The sequence below is a fragment of the Piliocolobus tephrosceles genome, chromosome 8 (assembly GCF_002776525.5).
Source record: "Piliocolobus tephrosceles isolate RC106 chromosome 8, ASM277652v3, whole genome shotgun sequence".
In the NCBI taxonomy this organism is placed as follows: domain Eukaryota; kingdom Metazoa; phylum Chordata; class Mammalia; order Primates; family Cercopithecidae; genus Piliocolobus; species Piliocolobus tephrosceles.
In genome coordinates, this window is record NC_045441.1 from 21,478,722 (window position 1) to 21,500,633 (window position 21,912).

A 21,912-nucleotide genomic window follows, 5' to 3' on the forward strand; every position below is an offset into this window, starting at 1 on the left:
GGCTGCAGTAAGCCATGATTGTACCACTGTACTGCAGCCTGGGTAACAGAGCAAGACTCCCATCTCAAAAATTAAAAATTAAAAAATTAAAACAAGTAAAAGTTAAAATAAAATAAAAAGTTTTAGAGGAGCCTTTCTCTTCAGGCATTGCCTAGCAACACTTAAAATGAAACAAAAGCAACATGAAACAAAAAAGAAAATCAATAGCACGCTCAAACCTCTCCCTATAGGACTTTCCCCACCGTGGGGCCTGAAGGGTGAAAGGCACAGAAATCCAAGGTTACCCAGAGGGCATTGATGAGGCAGATGTGAAAGAAGCTCAGCTCTCAGGGCACCCGTCCAGTCAGCCCAGCCTGCACCAGCATGCAGCCCTGCAGCTGGTCTTGCCAATAGCCCTCACCATCAGTGCCAGCATGCAGCAGGAAGGAACGACACTGAACTTCATAAAGTCCACTGAGCCTTCCAGGTCCACTGCTTGACAATTGCTTTTATCTAAGCCAAACAGGCCAAGCCTGGCACTGTCAGTCACGGAAATTTTGTGTGCCTGGAACACAAAAGTATATTGTTATTTTGAATGTAAGTCAATGGTGAGGAGGGAGTGGTCTTGCATGACCCTGGTGAGGAGGAGCAGTCAGGGTTTTTCCCAGATGAGGTTCAGGATTTGATGATTCTATTGAAAAGATTTGGTCAGAAAAAGAAGAGAAGGTGGGCTAAAAAGTGACAACCCTAATAATGTAAAGAGAAGCTGATGTGTGACTTTGCTTGTGGCCGAGCCAAAGAGAACATTGCCGACACCAGGAAGTGAGCTTCACATTCTGCTCTGCAGAGCCCTGGGAAAAGGGGGGTTCAATCTCCATCCCCCACCTCCAGTTTCAGTACCCTCCTGAGGACAGTCTCTCCTGGCACAGAAGCAGAAGGTGACATGGCCGACAAGGTTGGCCTGGCAGGAGTATAATATGACACGGGAGGGTTTGCTATATTTCCAGAGAGGACAATGCGAAACTCAGTGAGACTGAACCCCATCCCAAGATGCCGGGGACTGCGGGAGAGGGGACTGTCACTGATATAAGTGAACACTTAGTATGTTCCAGGATCTGCGCTGATGCTTTAAAGCATCATTGCAGTGAATTCCTTTACAACCCCATAAAGGTATTATTATTTCCATTTCACAGATGAGGAAAGTGAGGTTCAAAGGAATTGGCCCAGATATCAGAGATGACTAAACTCGGGAGCCAGGTCCACCTGACACACAGGCCTGTGGCCTTTTCTTTCCAGCTCAGGCATCCCTCCAACACATGGGGAAGGTGAGTGTATGCCAGGTAGGGCATGGTGCTCTCTGGCCCTTTGGAATCACGTTTATTGGTGAGTCTCCATTGTCCCTATTTCAATCCTCATTTTCTGTAGTGGTTCTCAATGGGGTGAGCAGGGGTGGCATGTTCTTCTGTGTGAGTCTGAATCTCTGTGGTGGCCTGTGAGGTCTGAAGAAGTCCCCGGGTACCCGTGTTGTGGCATCTTGAATCACTGATGGGGCGCTGCCCTGCCCTGTATAACTACAAAGAACCAGACCTGCTGTGTTCTTCCAGCTCAGGAGAGGCCCTGGAGTTTGGCTCCTAAACCTTCTCTTCCATTCTCCTTCAAACTCCTAATTCAAGACTCCTAAACTTTCTCTTCCATTTTCCTTCATACTCCAAAGTCATGGCTCCTGAACTTTCTTCCATTATCCTTTCTACTCCAAAGTCAATCTCTCTAATTTTACATCAACCATTGCATTTGGTTTTTCCTTTTAGGAATTACCTATCAATAAAAATTTACTTTTTTAGAACAAAAGCTAGATGAAGTTATGGGGAACAAGCATGGTGCCTCTTCATGAAATGAAGTTTCACATTCATGGAAAAACATGCTCCTTTTATCTTTTTTTTTTTTTTATACTTTAAGTTCTAGGGTACATGTGCATAATGTGCAGGTTTGTTACATATGTATACTTGTGCCATGTTGAATGTAACTATCTGAGCAAGCATTAGTAAACAGACATGGTTTCTGATGACCCAAAAGGCATATGAATGAGTCTTGAGACATTTTAAATTTCCAATTATTCTTTTATCCCTAAAGACATACCCTTCCCTCTGACAAAAATCAATCCCCAAAAGCAACTCAGAAGAAAATACAAACGATTGCTCTGATGATGCTAAGCCCTTAAATAATTATTCCACCTCTGTCTTAGATTTTATTTCCTAGAAAACTCCATCATCTGACATGTTTCTGTTCTAGAATATACATTGACCTCTGCTAAGGTCTAGCACAACCAAAGACCGCTTTTCCCTTTGTCTCTTAATAGTTCAGATGATGGTCTTTAACAAATATGTATATATAAAGACATACACACACATGCGTGCACATACACACACAAATTTGTTTTTTAAAGCTGCAACACACACTTTGTATGCTGTCTCTATGACTAGAGGCTTTTCTCTTAGAGTTGGCTTTAAGACTCCTTCCCCCTCACCACCTTCTGAAATTCTTCAACAATACAGTCACCAGAGGCATTTAGTCAGACTAGAGAACACTGAAGGTGAAAATTCTTCCATATCTGGTGACCTTGGCATCAAGAAGAGTTGCCAACTGGCAACTTTTGATTCGATAATTGCCCCAATGTCCTCTGTGCTTTGTGGGAGAAAACACCAGCTAGTGATAGATGCCCTTGTACCATGGCAGAGAACAGTAAATGCAACAGTTTCACAAAATATTGTTTGATATCTGGTGTTCCCATTTGGTCTGTGGTTTATTTACATAAAAAGTAGCAAGGAAGATTATGATGGCAAGTCCCACAGCTTCTCTGACATTCCTGTTGTTTGTATCCATTTCCATTCTTAGGAGAAAAGACCCAAACCATTGCATATGTCAACTCAATGATTAGGGCAGGAGAGCTTAAAAACAAAACAAAACAATAAAAACTTAATGTTAATCCCTAGAAAAACAGGAGCCAGATTGAGCTAGGTTGGGGTCGACACAAGGGGAATAAGTCACAGTGACATATAGAATTTCAAGCAGATGACTTATGAACTTTTATTTTTTTAAATTAAAAAGCATATAACATTTGATCTCAAATGCCCACCTGAATTAGTGAAAGCATGCTACATAACTCCTTCCTTGGTCCTGCCAAATCACTTATATTTTGCACTAAATGTGAGGTTGCTGATGTCCATTAAAGTTTTTTACTATGAAAAATTGTTAGCATACATGATGGGAGTAGTACCATTGAGCCCCCAGGCATCATTATCCAACTTCAACCATTATCAACTCCAGCCCATCTTGTTATGTCTTTCCACAACCCACGTTCCCCTTCCAAATCCCTGCTTATTAAAAACATATCCAACACTGTACAAAATCACCCACAAATATTTCAGTGTACAGCTATAGAAGAAAAGAGTCTTAAAATATAACAAGCATATTATTAAATAAAATTAGCTGTAAAATTATCTACAATTCCTTTATATAAACCAATATCCCATCAGTGTTCAAATTTCCCCGGGGCAGTCAAGTTTTAAATGAATGTTTGGCTCAGGTAGAGAAAGACCAACCCACAGCACTAGAATCTCAGCATCCCAAAGCTGCCACAAGGCCTAAAGAACTTATTTCTCTGCTTTGGAGAGGGGCTTGGGGCCAGGTGATCCAGAATTCTTGCATGAGCATCATGATTAAACCTTCTAGGGAAACACATGTCCTTCCCTTCCCTCTTGGTCTGCTACTGGTGAAGCTGCTTGTGAAATGACGAACCAAATGGCAGCTGAGAAAACAAAGTCCTCTCCAAATGTTTAAAATGTTGGAATGGAACTGCCATCTCACTGGAGTGGATGCTCAGGATGCCCCCGGATCTTCGTGTATTTGTTGCTAGCTTTAGCAGTCACAGTCCTGCACTCATGTGGGTCTAATCTGTGGCTGCTTCCAGGTACCTCCTGCTACACCCATGGGCCCAGGTCCACTCAACTCAGCAAAAGAGGAGAGAAGAAAAACCATTCCACTCCTCAGAATCATGCTGCAGGAGCAAGTACTGGCCCCATGGACTTGGAACCCCAGATGACTTAGAAATGGTAACATCTACACACTGCTTGGAATCAAAACAATTCCCCAAAATGAAGGCCTCAGAAGCAGCCTCTGAGGCAAAGGTTTTTCTCTGACCTTCACCCGCCCTCTTGTCGCTCAGTCCCATTCTCCCACAAGGCTAACCACAGAAACTAGAACCCCTCTTCCCCAAGCTGGGTCATAGAAACCAGAGCCCCTTTTCCCCAAAGCCAGCCATAAATCTAAAAATACTACTCTAACTCTCCACCACCTTCAGTGTAAAAACTGGCCATAAATAAACTATCTGACCTATTTTGTTTGATTGTAGGCCATAAGACCTCATTCCAGAGAGGGTCTTGTCCCACACCCAGAAGGAAGGAATGCAGCTCAGGGAGGCTGAAAGAGTCTAGACAGTCACGCCTTGCTGGGTTTCCCCTGTTCAATCTGTTAGCATTGGAGCTATCCTCTTTGTCTAATCATATTTCCACACGGCTGTTAATAGGCTGTTCAACCTAAACATAAAAATAGATAATTTCTGCTACATCATTGGGTCTTTATTCCAAAGACTCCCAGGTACTCATTAATAAAATTGATAGCCTTTTCTCCTATTAATTGGCCTCTTTTCGGTGATTTTTTAACAAACCTTCAGAGGGCAAAGGAAAAACTTTCCCTTGGTCTCACACCACCTGTTTTTGGGCTCTTTTCAGACGGCTGGCCTGACTTCCCACATGGATAACTCAGGTTCTCAATTTTGATCTTGGCTTCTAATGTCTGACCTCCTGCCCTGTACTGACCACAAGGACTTTTGACCTGAACATGTCAGTCCAAGATCTGGTTATTTATCCAGTTGTTTTCCAGACCCCAAAATGAAAGTAGGTACTATTTACTAAGGAGGCTCTAGGTAAGCAACAGCTGCTACTGCTATCTTATGGGGTCCTCACAATAACTCTATGCCTGCTATACTCCTGCTCAGGGCATTAAAGATGCATTGTGAGCAAAATAGACAAAAACAATCCCTCTATGAAGTTTCCATTCTAGAAGCAGTGTACCCTAGGAAGTGGCAATTATTAGTCCCATTCACAAATGAGGAAACTGAGGCTTAGAGTTATTAAGTAATTTGCTTGACATCCTATGGCTAGGAAATGGCACAGCTGAAATTCCGCTTCCAAGGTGTATGACTCTAAAATCCACGTGTTTTGTTTTTAACACACCAGGCTGCAACATTACATGATCCTTACTAAAGCTGACAGCTTAGCGCAATGAGTGCTGATTGGACAACTGTGGGACACAAACATGTTCAAACATGTTTTTACACCCTGTGTTGTTTTTTGATTTTTGTTTTTGTTTTAAGACAGAGTTTCGCTCTTGTCTTCCAGGCTGAGTGCAATGAGGTGTGATCTTGGCTCACTGCAACCTCCACCTCCCAGGTTCAAGCGATTCTCCTGCCTCAGCCTCCCGAGTTGCTGGGATTACAGGCGCACGCCACCATGCCCCACAGATTCTTGTATTTTTGGTAGAGACGGGGTTTCATCATACTGGCCAGGCTGGTCTCAAACTCCTGACCTCAGGTGATCCACCCGCCTGGGCCTCCCAAAGTGTTGGGATTACCGGCATGAGCCAATGTGCCTGGCTATCATTGTGTTTTAAATACTCTATGTGGTACAGGTGGAATCCTGCTTTAACCAACTTGAAAACACATTCAAACTCCTCTATTGTGAACAGACCCTATTAAAATGGAAATCTATTGCTAGCATGTACAAAGTGGATACACTGTGTTCCTTTCTGTGAATTAAAAAATCTTCATGCAAAGCAAAAGGCACAGGATCTATTCTCTTTGAAAACAATGAGTTGGAATGAGAAAGGCTGTGCCAAAAGATACTTTATGGCTTTAAAAATAATACCCAAGTATTAAAATTTTGCTGTCCCTGTATTTGTTACTTCTGATATAACTGCATTTGCTTTATAAAATATTCTTACTAAAATTTGAATGCATTGAGGGTGTTCTTCTATAATTTTATTTTTTCTTTAAAAAATAACTTTCATATCACAGCCAGGTCCAATGTTGATGGTGTTCTCATACAACACAACACAGAATGTCGTTCTGGCTTTCAAAGCTTAATCTCATGGCAAATGGAAAATCGTGGTTGGTTAGCTCATAATGGGTTTGCCTGGTGAGTTACAATGTCTGCACTAAACTCACTAGATCAGGAAGAAAGACTAGGAACTGAGTCCCTACTACGTCCTTCGGACTGAGCTAGGCACAGACTCTCTGTCTTCAGATCTCTCATTAGCTGCTTTGTGACCATTGACCCCAAGATCCTCCCTCATCCCTCACCCGACTCTGGTCTGTTTAGGAGAGAGCTCACAACATTACCTAGGCACATCTATTGTCTGATATGCAGAGAAGCAAGCTTAGGGATGAAAGGTGACTAATTCAGAGGGCAAGAGGGCTCTTTAAACATGAGACTTCAGGATCCTATATTCAGGAAATACTTAATGAAGAGGCAACATATGGTATAAAGTTTTAGTCTAGGAATAAGAAGCCAATTCTATACTCATCTTTTTCATGACCAAGCAGTGACCAGTGTCACGCCCTAGTTTCTCTGGATTCAGGTTCTAAACTCTTCAGAGGCAGACACTTCGTAATTTTGTGTGGCCAAAGCTCAGTTAAATTTGCATGATAGCCTGATCAAGGTTAAGAACACAGTCTGCTGTCACCGAGCTAAAGGGGCACCCACCGTCCCCACTATGTGGCCCGCACTGCTAGCAGCAGACGCTGTCCTTCTGAGCTCATCTGCCATTGGCTGTAAACCAAGACAAAACAAAGCCGAGTTCCTTTGCACTGCATCTTCTTTCTTCATGCCGATTCTCTATCAGCATCTCTCTAAACCATGAGTTTTATTCCGAGGACAATGTGCAATATGTTTTGTTTTTTTCTATTAAAAGGGTGGAAGAACCAAAAAGTGAGGGGGGAAAACAATGGAACCACAAAGAAAAAAAAAAAGGAAAGAAAACAGCAATCTCAGGAGGCAGCTTGGAAGAAATGTGGAAGCTCTGGCCAAGGTATGGGGAGCCGAATCCATTGACTTCCTGGCTTTTAGATTCAGAGAAGTAGAAGTAATCCCTGAGAAGGTCTGCATCGAAGGACTTTTGGCTTAGTGTTTCAGAGCACAGCCAGGAGCTGTTCTGCCAGAGTCCCAACAATAGCCCTGCCCAGTAAGCGACTTGCCCCTAGTACCTCAGTTAGCTCATCCTTAAAATGAGAACAACAGTACCTGCCTCAAAGTGTTACTGTGAAGAATAACTCAATTACTATGTGCCAGCCCACAGGCCAATGCAAAGATCATAGTAAATGCTAGATAAGTGTTCACTGCCTAGTCATCAGTACCACTTATTGAACCTGTTCATGCAGCTGGAGGCAGTCGAGCACACAGCAGTTAGGCTCAGTGGCCAGAAAAGCAGGGGAGGAATTCAGCCTCCACCCACGACTGGCTGTGTGACACGGGCACATAAGTAAACTTTCTGTGCCTCAGTTCTCTCATCCTTAAAATGGCACTACTGGTACCTACCTCATTGGATTGTTGTAAATATTTAGATAATTTAGACAATCCATGTTAAGTGCTTAACACAATGCTTGGGGCACAATAGCTGCTTAGTAGATGCCTGTTAATATGAAGCATTATTGTTACAGGATCCAACTCAGCCAATGGGTAAGTGATAATTCATTCCTTTTTAAAAACCTTTTCTTCTAATTATAAAAGAAGCAAATGTTCCATGTAAACATCTGAGGACATGCAGACTCATACAAAAAAGAAAATAAAAATCACCCAACCCTTTTCCACCCCAGATACCCAGTGATGACACATGTATTCCATGTCCTTTATAGCCTTTATGTGAGTGCATAGGCAAGCATGTGCACAGTTTTGTTTTACATAATTGGAACTACGCTGTCTACATGTATCCTGTTTTTCTCACTTCATGTTACCTGTCCTTTTATTAAACAATCTAGGAAACATGACTTTCTGGCTGCGAAGCCAGCCCTCCACTGCAGAGATGTGGTATGTTGGCTTGGCAGCCGGGAAGTCACGTTGCAGAGTCCAGCACCACCAGATGTGGAGCTCAGCATGGCCACCCCTCCTTGCCCCACCTTATGACAGCTTTTCCTCCCCGGGCAGAGCTGGTTATCTAACCACCAGCAACAACCTGATGTGGGTGGAGTTTTTTTTCTCCTTTTATGACAAGAAAGGTTAAAGAAGGAAAGAGCAGTTTAGGGGAAGAAGTAAGGGGCTCCAAAGATCCCAGCCTCCCATCGATGGTGGCCTTCGCAAACACAGCAGTGTACAGATGAAAAGACAAACCTGGTGGAGGGAGGAATGGTTCACTGGCAGTTTTCTAGGCATCACTAGTTACCCTGGAATCTTAAAATATTTCCAAGGCAAAGAGCCAGAAGATTTGGGTGTAACAGAAAGCTCCAGTTAGGAATCATTGCTCCACAGACAAACCCCAGGGTCACCCTTTGGCATTGTAGCCCATGTCACCTTCCTGCCATAACCCTCAGCTCAGACGGGACCTGTGAGCGGCTTGGCTTATGCTCCGGGCTCCTATGAAACTCGACAAAGGCCCTTAACAAGCACTCACAGGCTTTTCTTGCCAGGTCCTGGGCATTATGAGTCTGTAATCGCTGCCTCTTGCACACCACTGCAAGCCCTCTCCTCTTTGTTGCTGCCACCCCTCCCATCTCACAGCTGTGAAAAAAGAAACACATTTAAATACCATCCTGAATGGCCCTTTGGAAGTATGAGTGGCAGGTCCTGCCACACCTCTTTCTCTTCCAGACCAAGGCAACCTGCTGCCAACACTGGCTCATTTTTCACTAAAGCCATGTTCCTGCTCCTGGTGCTAACCATCAAAGAAGAGACGGAAAATCAAGTTTTTAAAATTGCTTAAAGACAAAGGTATCATTTTGCAAACTGTTAAGCAGCAACCAAATGTCAACTTAATACTATCCTAACAGCTTGGCCTGATGCAAAAGGCTTCTCCTTATTCCAGTGGCCACTATCAGTTCCTGGTAAGCTTCCCCAATCCCTCATTAGTGACACTAATCAAAGTACCAGAGTGTCAAGGGAACCTAAGTGAGTGACAGTGTGTAAGAATTTTTAAGCCTTTCATTATTCCAAATGCACCAGCAGACATGCAAATTACGTTTTCCAGAATATGGCGTAATACGCAATTCTACTAAGCACCCTTCCACCTAGCGACCCTCCGCCCCTGCATTTTTTTTTTTAACAACAGCAAACACAAAATTCCAAAAAAAGCTCTCATGGGACTTCAGAGAGCACTCCATTTTCTTTCACAGATTGGCATGTTTTTCTATGCCACATGCACCCCAGCATGCTAAAGACAGTGGGAAAACCTTCCAACATATGTCACAGCTTATATTTCCTACTGGAAAGCCTACTTTGCCAAGGAATCATGCAATCCTCAGACTACAAGGAGAAAAATCATGCCACCTAATTTCCCGAAAGCAAAGACTCTGGCAAATAGGAACAAGGGAGGAAAACAACTAGGGGTGCGATAAGCTTCTCACTGTAATCTCCCTTCAGCATCCTATGAAACCTCACTCCTGGAACAGGCAGGCAGAAATATACGGCACCTAAGTGTCTTCCTACTTAGAGCATTGCTTTTCATGGTAAAAAGTGATTATCAAGCCAGTTTCCTCTTTGTATTGAAATAATAAGACACGGCCTGCCCTAGGTGAACTGTTTCTTCCTTAGGATATTGAAACTTGAATGGCAACATTAAAAAATAATGGTATAAAAATCCACATTCTACTTTATAAATAAACACAAACGCTGTAGCCATAAACCCTACTGTCAGGCTTTGCCTGGGCAACCCAACTGCAAAGAATTTCTCAGCTGGTCAGTGACATGTAGGGAGAGTGCACCACTCATGGTTAGGGGCTGTGGCAAGAAAACAGAAATCATAGGCCCCCGAGGGGCTTCTTTGCTCGTCTTGGAATCTACCAAGGGGTCAAAGTACAGTTGAAATCAAAAGTTCAGTAAAATTGTGACGCATTTCAAATATCAAATCCATTCTATTTCCTTTAGATATATTTTTAGGTTACATCTTATAAGTAAAGCAATAGTAATAATTTAAATTTAAGTGGACCAACACACCATGTGGGCAATTTTGACACTGATAATGGATTTTATTTTTTATTACTATTTTTTTGAGCCAGGCTGGAGTGCAGTGGTGTGATCTTGGTTCACTGCAACCTCCGCCTCTTGGGTTCAAGCGATTCTCCTGCCTTAGCCTCCTAAGTAGCTGGGATTACAGGTACTTGCCACCATACCTGGCTAATTTTTGTATTTTTTAGTAGAGATGGGGTTTCACCATGTTAGCCAGGCTGGTCTCGAACGCCTGACCTCAAGTGATCCACCTGCCTTGGCCTCCCAAAGTGCTGGGATTACAGGCTTGAGCCACTGTGCCAGACAATGTTGAATTTTAAAGAGATAAGACAAAGGAACTCAAAAACTGGGGAACCAGAAGCAAGAAAAGAGGGAAAGGAGACGAAGAGAGCCGTCTGGCTTTGCTTTAAGCCTGCTCCATAGCTTCAGCAGGCCCCATCAGCCCTTCTCTCCATTCCACACTCTTGAAAAAAAGAAAAGATGCTCATCAGGGATGGAGATGGTGAGGAGCAAGAAGGGGTAAGGGGAGAGGTAGAAGGCTGAAACTAAAAAACGTTTAGCCGAATTTTCCCCTAACCTACTCCCCAGGTCTTCCAAAGCTGGCGTGAAGTTTGCATTTCGTTACAGAGGATCAGACATACACACAAAATGACCCCCATCTTACAAAGATTACATATAATAAAACCTGACATGCTGGTCTATGCGCACTGACAAAGGCTCTCTTGACAAGAGAATCCTTAAAAAAGTTAAAAACTACTACCTGCTCTGAAGCAGGGGGTTTGCAGATATAAAAGCCAGCAGTGTAGGAGGAAGGGACACCTGAGCTGGTATGAATGGGAAGAGCCTTTCTGGACTCTCAATGACTACGCAGAAGACTTAAGTAGGAGACTCCAGGACAGGGGCACAGGAGGAGGTCTTAGAGACAGGCAGGGGCCAGACCATGCAGGATGGAGTGGGCCATGGCTCAGCAGGGTCCAGGAAGTTCCGGAGAGGAGAAGCAGAGGATGTGTGTGTGCAAGATCTCTGGCTACTGCGGTGGGTGGGTGGTGGGTAGTGGGAATGGGAGGCTGAATGAGCCCAGCTGACTGCGGGACAGGTGTTGGCAAACTTTTCTTGGAAGGGGCCAGGCTGTAAATATTTTAGGCATGTGGGCCAAGAGGCAAAAAATCTAGAATACAATGTATATACTCATATAACAAAAGAGAAAACAAACTTCCACAAAATATTTATTGACAAAACTCAGAACATAGTAATAATAATTGAGGAAAATTTTTAAAATTCAAGCCTACTAGTGAGAAGAATGGAATTCTTTGAGGAATAACATTTTGCTTAATTGGTGTTCGCTGCTGTAGCATAAAAACAGTCATAGACAAAATGCATGAGTGTGGCTGTGCTCCAATAACACTATTTATGGATTGAAATGTGAATTTCGTATACTTTTCATGTGTCACAAAATATTACTTTCCTTTTAATTTTTTTTCCAGCCATTTCAAAATGTAAAAACCAGTTTTAGCTGGAGGATGATACAAAACAGGTGGTGAGCTGGCTGTGGCCCAGAGGCCCTGGTTTGCCAGCCTCTGTTGCAGAAGGTCCCATATTCTGCATGTGTCGGATTGCTTGCTCATGAGGTCATTCATTCTGGGCAGATTACCACAGGGTGATGCTCTATGCGCCTCCTTGTATCCAGCACAGGCTTGTGATGGGAGGTCATTCCATTACACGTGACGGTAAGTTTGATGCATTTTAAAGAGATGTTTTCCCCTTTGCAGTAAGAAGCATCTAAGGGTGATACTTCTGACCCTGAGAACATCTTTTTCCCCCACAACCTTTCACTCTGGTTTTAGCTTTCATGGATGATCCTTGTCTGAATCAATCATGACATTGGAAGTTACACATCAATTTGGATATGATTTTTTTTCTCTTTTAACCTTTTAAATTGTCCAGTACCACAAATAGAAACGCACATAAAATAATTTTGTGCAGTTTAACATATTTCTATAAAGTGATACTGTATGTCATCGCCACCTATGTCAAGAATTAGAGTCTTGCCAGCACTCTAGAAGCACCCGGGGCCTTTCTGATCCTGAGTCCCCCACTCTCCTCCCAAAGGGTGCCATCTCCTGATTTTACGGTGATCCCTTGCTTTTCCTCATAATTCTTCCAGCTTGTCTTGCATTCCTAAATACCGTAGTTTATTTTTTTGTTTTGGAGCTTTATATACATGGGATCATACAGCATGTATTCTCTTGTCAGGTGGCTATTCCTCCATGTTGGTGCATGTATTGTTGATTCATTTTCACTGCTGTATAATACTTTATAGCATGACCATAACACAAATTTTATCAATCCATTCTGCCATTGATGGACACGGCGGGTTGTTTCCAGTTTTGTGCTATTCATGCTGCTACAAACGTTCTTAACATGTCTTTTGGGTCATGCAGGCACACACTTCTCTTGGATATCTACCTAAGATGCACATGTTTAACTGTGGTAGGTGCTGTCAAATGGTTTTCCAAAGGGTTTATATCAATTTACACTCCCACCAGCAGTGTATGAGAGTTTCCATCACTCCACATCCTTGCCAACATTTGTCATTTTCTTCTTTTTAATTCTGATATGATTTTAATGGCTGTTTCACATACCATTGAGAGGATATATAATACATTATTGAATCTCCTATCATAAAAAATGTGGGTTGTTTTTGTTTCTTTCTTTTTGGTTATTATTACAAGTAATACTTTCATTAATCTCCTATAGCTATATATTTCTGTATATCTATGATTAGTTACTTAAATAAAAATTACCTGAAGTGAAGCCACGTCAAGAAAATTACTTGAAGTGAAACTAGGTCTGTTTATTACTGACAAATTGTATCTTAGGGCATTTCACCAAGTTTTGCTCCCACCAAGAGTTATAAGTGCCTAGTTCCTAATACTCCAGCCAACATTTAAAAAGTATCTTACTAAACTGATAGATAAAAATGGTTTCTCATTATTTTAATTTGTTCTTATTAAACTGTAGTGAGGTTAAAATATTTGTATTTCTTCAATCTAACCATATCCTGTGCCCATATTTGCATTCATCATTTCCATAGTAATCTGTAAGAGCTCTTTATATGCTAAAGACGTTAATTATTTGCCTTTAATATGTATTGTAAGTATACATGTTATTTTTCTACATAAATGTAGAAAATACATTTTAAGAAAATATTAAAATTTATGTGATTATTTTACTCCTAAATTGACCTGTTCTTCAGAAAGAGAGAGAAATGAAGGAGAGAATTCAAAAAATTTAACCAAAGGTAGAATTATTTTTTATTATGCGTTTAAGTATCTTTAAAGAAGGAATTCCCTAATAAAATATTAAATGTTCTTGTCAGCATTATCAAATTCTCTTCTGATCTTTGTTATTTATCACATATATTAAGTAATTGATTTCATTATGCACAAAATGTGTTTTTTGTTTGTTTTTTTGTTTTGAGATGGAGTCTCACTTTGTCTCCCAGGCTGGAGTGCAGTGGCGCCATCTCGGCTCACTGGAAGCTCCACCTCCTGGGTTTACGCCATTCTCCTGCCTCAGCCTCCTGAGTAGCTGGTACTACAGGCGCCCGCCACCACGCCCGGCTGGTTTTTTTGTATTTTTAGTAGTGATGGGGTTTCACCGTGTTAGTCAGGATGCTAGATCTCCTGACCTCGTGATCTGCCTGCCTTGGCCTCCCAAAGTGCTGGGATTGCAGGTGTGAGCCACCATACCCAGCCAAAATGTGTGTTGTTTCTAATCCATCATTTTATACCTACTTTTCCATATTAGCGTAGATGTAATTTTTTTTTTTTTTTTTTTTTTTTTGACAGGTATCTCACTCTGTCGCCCAGGCTGGAGTGCAGTGGTGCAGTCTTGGCTCACTGAAAACTCCGGCTCCCAGGTTCAAGTAATTCTCCCTGCCACAGCCTCCTGAGTAGCTGGGGTTACAGGCACCTGCCACCACACTCGGCTAACTTTTGTATTTTTTAGTAGAGATGGGGTTTCGCCATGTTGGCCAGGCTGGTCTTGAATTCCTGACCTCAGGAGATCTACCCGCCTTGGCTTCCCAAAGTGCTGGGATAACAGGCGTAAGCCACTGTGCCCTGCCAGATGTAAGTTTTAATTACCACCACTGCATAATGCAATTTTTAATTAACGGTATGACATAACACATTTCATTTATTTCTTGTAAGCCATTTAAGATCTATTTTTTCACTAGAATAAATAGCATTGCTTGACATATCCTTGCATAAATTCTTTTTGGCATTTTTAGGGTTAAATTCTTAAATCAGTCTCAAAAATAAAACTACCTGATTACCAGGGGAAAAACTATGATACAAACACATTTACTGTTTTCTTAGAGAAGACTCCAGAAAGACCTGTTCAACTTTTACTGAGTCCTAGACATTTGTCTGTCACCGGCAATGTTTAAAAAGGATTACTTTCTCAAACCTCCAATAACATGGGTTTTGTTCCGTTTATTTACTCTAGCTAAATTTATGGGTACATCATGTATTTGCAGTTATTCTAAGTTGTACTTCTTCAGTGTTTGCAAGATCCATATGATAGCTTCATGTGTGTTTACTTACAAATCATCACTTTGCAGCACTGACCTTGAATTTGATTTTGGGTCAAATTCAGCAGTGAAACTTCAATACTTATTCCTATTCTTTGTTTATATTGGTTAGAAAGCTCTCAAATGTAATTTATACTATGTGCTTTCTTGCTTGCAGGGCAAGAGCCAAGGTCCAGGCAGGTCTACACCCTTGGCACCTCAGATAGGGTCGGTATACAAAACTAACGTCACATGGGGTGACATCTCAGGCATACTGTCACTCTCACCAGGGCCTGTGGTCATGCAGCAGGGCCCGCAGGCTCTCCCTTCATAGCCAACACTCCTCAGGGCCATGTCATCTGCACATCTAAGGGAGGGCTGCACCTGGTGGGGAGGATGGCAGGGAGGTTCTGTTCCTGGCTTCTGCTGACTTGGCTCACACCATCCCTAAACAGCCCTGTTTCTGCGTGCCGTACCGTCATCTCGTTCATTTTCCACTGAAAACAGAAGCTGTGGAGCTGGTGCTAGACGTCCCTCACTGAAGTGGTGTGAGGAATGGAGAATGAGTGTGAGAAGTGTTCCTGGTTTTCTTTAGAGGAAAAGTTTGCTGTAAGCATTAAGCACTAGCATTTTTCTGAAACTGTGTGCGTGTGGTGGTGACTTTTGCCCCACAAGGAGACATCTGGCAATATATGGGGCCATTTTTTTTACTGCCACAATTGTGGGGGGGTGCTACTGGCATCTAGTGGGTAGAGGCCAGGGATATTGCTAAATATCCTACAATGCATAGGATAGCTCAAACAACAAAAATAATCTGACCCCAAATATCAGTGGTGCCAAGGCTGAGAATCCCTGTTCCAAAACAAAATGACCACCCTCAGTGGCCCCCTTCTAGATCCAAACTAAACTATGAAACCAAGAGAAGGCATTCAGCAACACAAACTGAAATAGCCTTGATTCAATCTTGTGTAGATAGGGAAACTTCATGTAAGGATTTTATATTTTGTTGTGGCATTTTCTATTACACTTAGCTTACTAGAGCCTAGTACAAGGGGATGGAAGCTCAAGCTGTCATCATCACCATCCAGATTCCACACTGGAACTTGACTTCACAATGTCTCATTGGCTGTGCACTTTGGCATGGCCCCTTGCGTGAGGTTTCCAGTGAGACAGAAAGTCACTCAGACTCGTGAGCCTATACCAAGCAGCAGGCATGAGAAGGGAAATGAGGTAGACATCAGTAGACCAATGAGGTGGAAGTGGAAGCTGCTGAAGAATGGGGAAGAGAAATGGCTGAGCCAGGCTGGTTTGGAATCAGACTCTAAAGCTGCCAGATCCAGCTACCTAAGATGCCACCTGCCACAGGGAAGCTAGGCAGAGCTGCTTCTGAACATTTAAAACCTTCTGCTCAAGTGTATTCAAGCAGTTTATGCTCCACAGTAAATCAATCAGAAAAAAAGGTCTTACCGGGGGTGCTGATGGTGGGGGAGGGGGAGGAGCCCCCAGAGGCGGGGGAGGTGGAGGAAGAGGAGGTGGTGGTGGTGGTGGCACTGGCATGTGTCACGGTGTTGATGTCTCCTGTTTATGAATGGTCCCAAGAGAGTGGCTTCTGCTCTGAAAAAGAGAAAAAGGATGGCTTTAAACTTGGATTTCTTTACTTATATGCAGGAAATGCATATCTTGCAGATATATGCATATTATAGGCAGCTTGATTCTTTCACGTGTTTGTTCATTCATTCATTCATTCATTCATTCACTTGTTCATTCATTTAGTCACAGAGTGACTGTGAGGCAAGCCTTGTGTTAAGTGCTGGAGATTGACAAAAGCAGCCAGATTCTAGAGACAATTAGGTGTTAAAACTGATAGAATTTAGCTATTTGTGTCTCAACACAAATAGAATATATACATATATATGTATATATATAGCAATTCTTCATTCCATAATAATTTTTCCAGATAACTGACTTCTACCTCTTTAGCATTAAATTTTTAGTTTTATCATTTTCAATCATTCTGCATAGACTCCCATTTTCCTAAGCAGAGCAAATAGAATGAAATGTAACCTTTTCTGAATGTCACAGGCTCCACATGAACTCAGGACGCCAGCTTCGAGCAAGGCTTAGGGCGTTAGTCATTTTCCTGCCTCTTTCTCTTCTGTCAGCTCTTACTTTCCCTGCTATTCCTGTGTCATCATTTCTACACAGCCATCTGGATGAGGATGGGCCACCCCTCTCCTCTGCCTAGACTTTCTATCTGGTATTTGCTATGCAGGGGGCTTTTTGGCATGATTCTACAAACATGATTCTGTTTCAAATAGTTAATATTATAGGAGGTCTGATCTCCAGATAAATGTGTGGAGCCTGTATGAGTGCATGCATGTGTGTGTATGTAGGTGTGTGTCTTAGAACCCATAGCAAGGCACACTGCAAGGACTTAAAATCTGTAATAAAGAAAAACCCCATAGTTTACAAAAATTGGAAAAACCTATATGAGAACCTAAAAGCAATCAAAGCAGAAACTGAAATAAACTCCACACTTGGGCAGGGGTGATTTTGTGTTCCTGCTGTCCCTTTAGTCACTGGAGGACCAGAACAAGGCCTGTCCCTCTGTTATTTCATCTTTAAAATCCTGTGGCATTTATATTTTTTCATGATAATATTCTTGTCTCCACAGAGACCAAAAGCATTTATGTAATGTGATGCTTTCTTGTTAGTATAGTCCACTGAATTTTGCTCACCTAATATGTTAGTTTTTATCTTTTTATAAATGGCAATCATGTGACATGCTAATCACACTTATTTCTATAATAATCTTCTAAGGTCAGGGCTTCAATGCCCTAGCATACCCCTTTTTATAGGTAAAGAAACAGATGTTCAGAGACATTAACTCTTTTGCTCAGTCACCTATACTATAACTAAGCCTTGGGATTGGAACCAAGGCTTAACAGGTTCTAAAGTCCAAGAATATCAGATTTATCATTTTAACCCCTTTTAAGTATACAATTCAGTGGCATTAAGTGCATTCACAATGCTGTGCAACCAGCACCACTATCCATTTCCAGAACTTTTTCATCAACCCAAACAGAAACTCTGTACCCATAAAACAATAACTCCCCACTGTCTCCTCCCCTCAGTCCCCAGTAACTTCTGTTCTACTTTCTGTCTCTATGAATTTGTCTAGTCTAGGTACCTCACATATGTGGAACCATACAATATTTGTCTGTTTGAGTCTGGCTTATTTCATTTAGCATAATGTTTTCAACCTTCATTCATGTTATAGCAGGATCAGAAATTCATTCTGAATTATTCCATTGTACATATACATCACATTTAGTTGAACCATTCATCTATTGGTGAGTGCCTGGGTTGCTTTCACCTTTGGGGTGTTGTGAGAAATGCTGCTATGAACATTGGTGTACAAATATCTCTTCAAGACATTGCTTTTCATTCTTTTCAGCATATATGCAAGAGCGGAATTGCTGGATCTTATGGTACCATCTTTTTCCCAGCTAGGTTAATCTAAAATTGTATAAAAATTGTAAATGGCACAAAATATGTGTGTCAGTACAACTTTTTTGGGGAAAGAGTCCATCATAGTCTTCCTAAGAGTTCCAAGAAGGTACATAAGCTGATTGTTGTACACAACTACACTTTTCTTACAAAGTATTTCAGGTTCCTTGAAAGAAGGAGCCTGATCATCACTGTGTTACTGCCTCATTCCTTGATATTAAAACAAGAACAGAAAGACTGAAAAAGAAAATACTCATCAGAGTCCACAGCATAAAACCATAGTGAAACTGAGCAGAGATCTCATGGGGTAGTACGTGTTTCTTTCAGGTAACATCTATGTTATTTTATTACTAAAACTAAACTAATGGTGTACTAAGCTAATACACACAATGACATAGGGTCAGACACAGTTAGCATTTTACAGGCTGATGCTAAGGCAACTTGGATGCAACCCCACAATTTAGTTGGAACAAGTATAAATTATCAGATATTTGTATTTTAACAGTTTCTTTTACAGGAGGCACTGGGTCTAATTTTTTATGATCTTTTATTCAGTGGCAAAATATTTTCAGTCAAAAATTTATAGCAAGGATTACAGAGTTGGTTGAAGTATTAACAGAACAAGAGAATATAGAGAGGTCTCATTGTATAAGGATCTCATCTTTTAACTAAGACACATGACAGGAGACAGAAATGCTTCCCCTGGTGAAAAACCGGAAAGGGTGGGGAAGAATAACCTTTAGAAACTGAAATACCACTTACCTAAGGGTTTTGTCATTTACTTAAGAAAAAATAACTGTATAAAGAGACTTTAAGGAGAACTGCAGCAGAGTTATTCCTTTAATCCCTCAGCACATGGCTAGATTATATCTCCCAGTCTCCCTTGCAGTTAGGTGTGACCATGAGACTGAGTTCTGCTCAATGCAATGAAGGTCAAAGTGATGTGCTATTACTTCTGGGCTGGTTCAGAAAGACCTTCTGCCCATGACTTTTCTCTTTCTCCACCCATTGACTGGTAGCAAAGGTCCTATGTGTTGGCAGAGTCACAAGATGAAAGGAGTCCGGGTCCCTGACTCACCTGTAAGACCACCTGCCAAACACCTGATTAGACTTTACAAATGTGAAAAATAAACTCCCATTGTGTTAAGCCTTGAAGATTTTTGAGTTAATTTGTTTTATCCACTAATATTGAACCTATCCAATACAGGAACTGAATAAAATACAGTCAGTTCTCATTATTCACCATAGTTATGTTTAGAAAGTTGTCATGAACACAGAGTGTGATGATTACTTTTATGTGTCAACTTAATTGGGCTAAGGGCTGCCCATCTGGCTGGTAGAACATCATTTCTGGGTGTATCTGTAAAGGTGTTTCCAAAGCGAGTTAGCATTTGAATCTGTAGATGGAGTAAAGGTCTCCCTCACCATTGTGGGTGGGCGCCATCTAATCCGTTGAGGGCCCGGATAGAACAAGACAACCCATGGCCAACGGCACTAGGAGTCATGTCTGAACAAATCTTATCGAACACTTGTATTTTCTCCATAAGGCACATCACAGCCTTCTTGGGCTTAAGAATACTAGGCAGCGCTTCAAGCACTTTGCTGGAGGCCATTTTAAACTGCAAAACCACCAACAATAAGTACAAAATTTGGAAAAAACGTGGCATTACACAGACTGCGAGAGGGACACTTGTTTATAGGATGAGAGCTGAAACAAGAAGGCAGTGTCCTGTTATTTCAACTCAGCTGGGAACATGCTTGTCAGTGTCTACAGTTTTTTATCACTTTCACATGCCTGGGAATGACCACAAAAGCACCGTGAGTACTGATTTTGGAGTTGCAAATACACTTTAGTGAGTACACGTAGGTGAATTTGCAAATGTAGAATCTGCAAGTAATAAGGATTGGCTGTATACCTTTTTGACTCTCCCACCCAGTAGGTACTCAGCACTGCACTGGGAACTTCTAAGATGTTTTATGTAATCCTCTCAACAACCGTGTGGTAGATGCTGATATTTCCATATAACAAATAATCCAACTTTGCCTCAGAGTAGTATGCAATTTCTACTAAATTTCAGAAAGATCAGCAGAGCTGAGTTTAAAGCCCTGGTTTTTCTGATCTAAAACCTCATTTCTTTTATTTTTGAGACAGAGTCTCGCTCTGTCACCCAGGCTGGAGTGCAATAGCGTGATCTCGGCTCACAGCAACCTCCACCTCCTGGGTTCAAGCGATCCTCCCACCTTAGCCTCCCAAGTAGCTAGGACTACAGGCACATACCACCACCCCTAGCTAATTTTTGTATTTTTAGTATAGACGGAGTTTTGTCATTAAAACCTCATTTCTACTGCACTGCATTACTTTATTAGCTTGATATGATTCAGGTCAAGTTATATCCCTGATTCCATTTGGCAAAGTTTTAAAAATATTTTTGAGACCATTAAGTGAAAGAAACCCCATAAAGGTGACTGTAATTCTTCTGCTTGCTCCTCCCTCACCTGAGCGGTCTTGGTTTCCATCTAGTTTTATCTTCAGGAATGTGGGAATGCTTAGGTGCCACCGAGATGCTGCCTTGCTGAAGTTACAGGGAAGAATTTTTCAAAATCCAGGATTGGAGGATAGTTTTATATGTAGTGTCTGATGGCTGTGAAAGGCTTTTTTTTTTTTTCCAGATACAATAATTAAGCAATTATCTAAAGTATTTGTTAAAATCTGACAGTTGAGAATGCTGAGCTCCAGGAAGTCAGGGGCTGCACCCAAGAGCTCTTCAAGGCTTTGTGTTCTCTCAATCCATTTAAAAATGTTGCTTTGCTCTGAAATGTATTTAAAATGTTTAGGATTTAAAAGGCCAGATTCTCAAAGGCTTTCATACTTTCTCCCAATTCATGAACTATCTGAAAAACAGCATTGAAATGCACATACAAACACCATTAGAGGGTGGCGAGGGAAACAGAACTAACATGCACTTCCATGGGAGGCCCAAATACAGGACCTGGTCTCAGAACCAGACGGCCCTGGGTTCTGCTTCCACCTTTCCCTTTTCCTGGCTGTGTGGCCTTGGTCAGGTCACTTTACCTTAACGGACCTCCTTTTCTTCATTTGTAAATTAGGAGCTATAACGCTTAATTCTCTTTGTTGTCACTATTAAAACAAACACTGTCTGTGAAGACACAGTACACATCCTGACACATACATGGAAGTGATACTTATCATCACCACTACAAATACCTATGTTAAAAGCAGGAGTCAGTTCAGGCACAGTGGCTCACGACTGTAATCCTATCACTTTGGGAGGCCAAGGCGGATGGATCACTTGAGGTCAGGAGTTCCAAACCAGCCTGGCCAATATGGTGAAACCCTGTCTTTACTAAAAATAAATAAATTAATTAATTAATTTAAAAAAAAAAAGGTGTGGTGGCAGGCTCCTGTAATCCCAGCTACTTGGGAGGCTGGCTGAGGTGGGAGAGTGGCTTAAATCAGGGAGGCAGATTTGCAGTGAGCCTAGATTGCGCCACTGAACCCCAGCCTGGGCAACAGAGTGAGACTCTGTCTTAAAGAAAAAAAAAAAAAAAAAAAAAGGC

At 41.7% G+C, this 21,912-nt stretch overlaps 1 protein-coding gene across 1 annotated transcript in view; it reads right to left on the bottom strand.

Annotated features, from left to right (window-relative positions):
* WIPF3 (WAS/WASL interacting protein family member 3) overlaps nt 1–21,912 on the bottom strand; it is a 110,623-nt gene that overhangs the window by 65,552 nt on the left and 23,159 nt on the right. The window contains exon 2 of the mRNA XM_023188369.1: nt 16,291–16,437. Coding sequence (XP_023044137.1) covers nt 16,291–16,380 — 90 coding nt within the window. The 5' untranslated portion in view covers nt 16,381–16,437. The remainder of the gene's footprint in view (nt 1–16,290; nt 16,438–21,912) is intronic.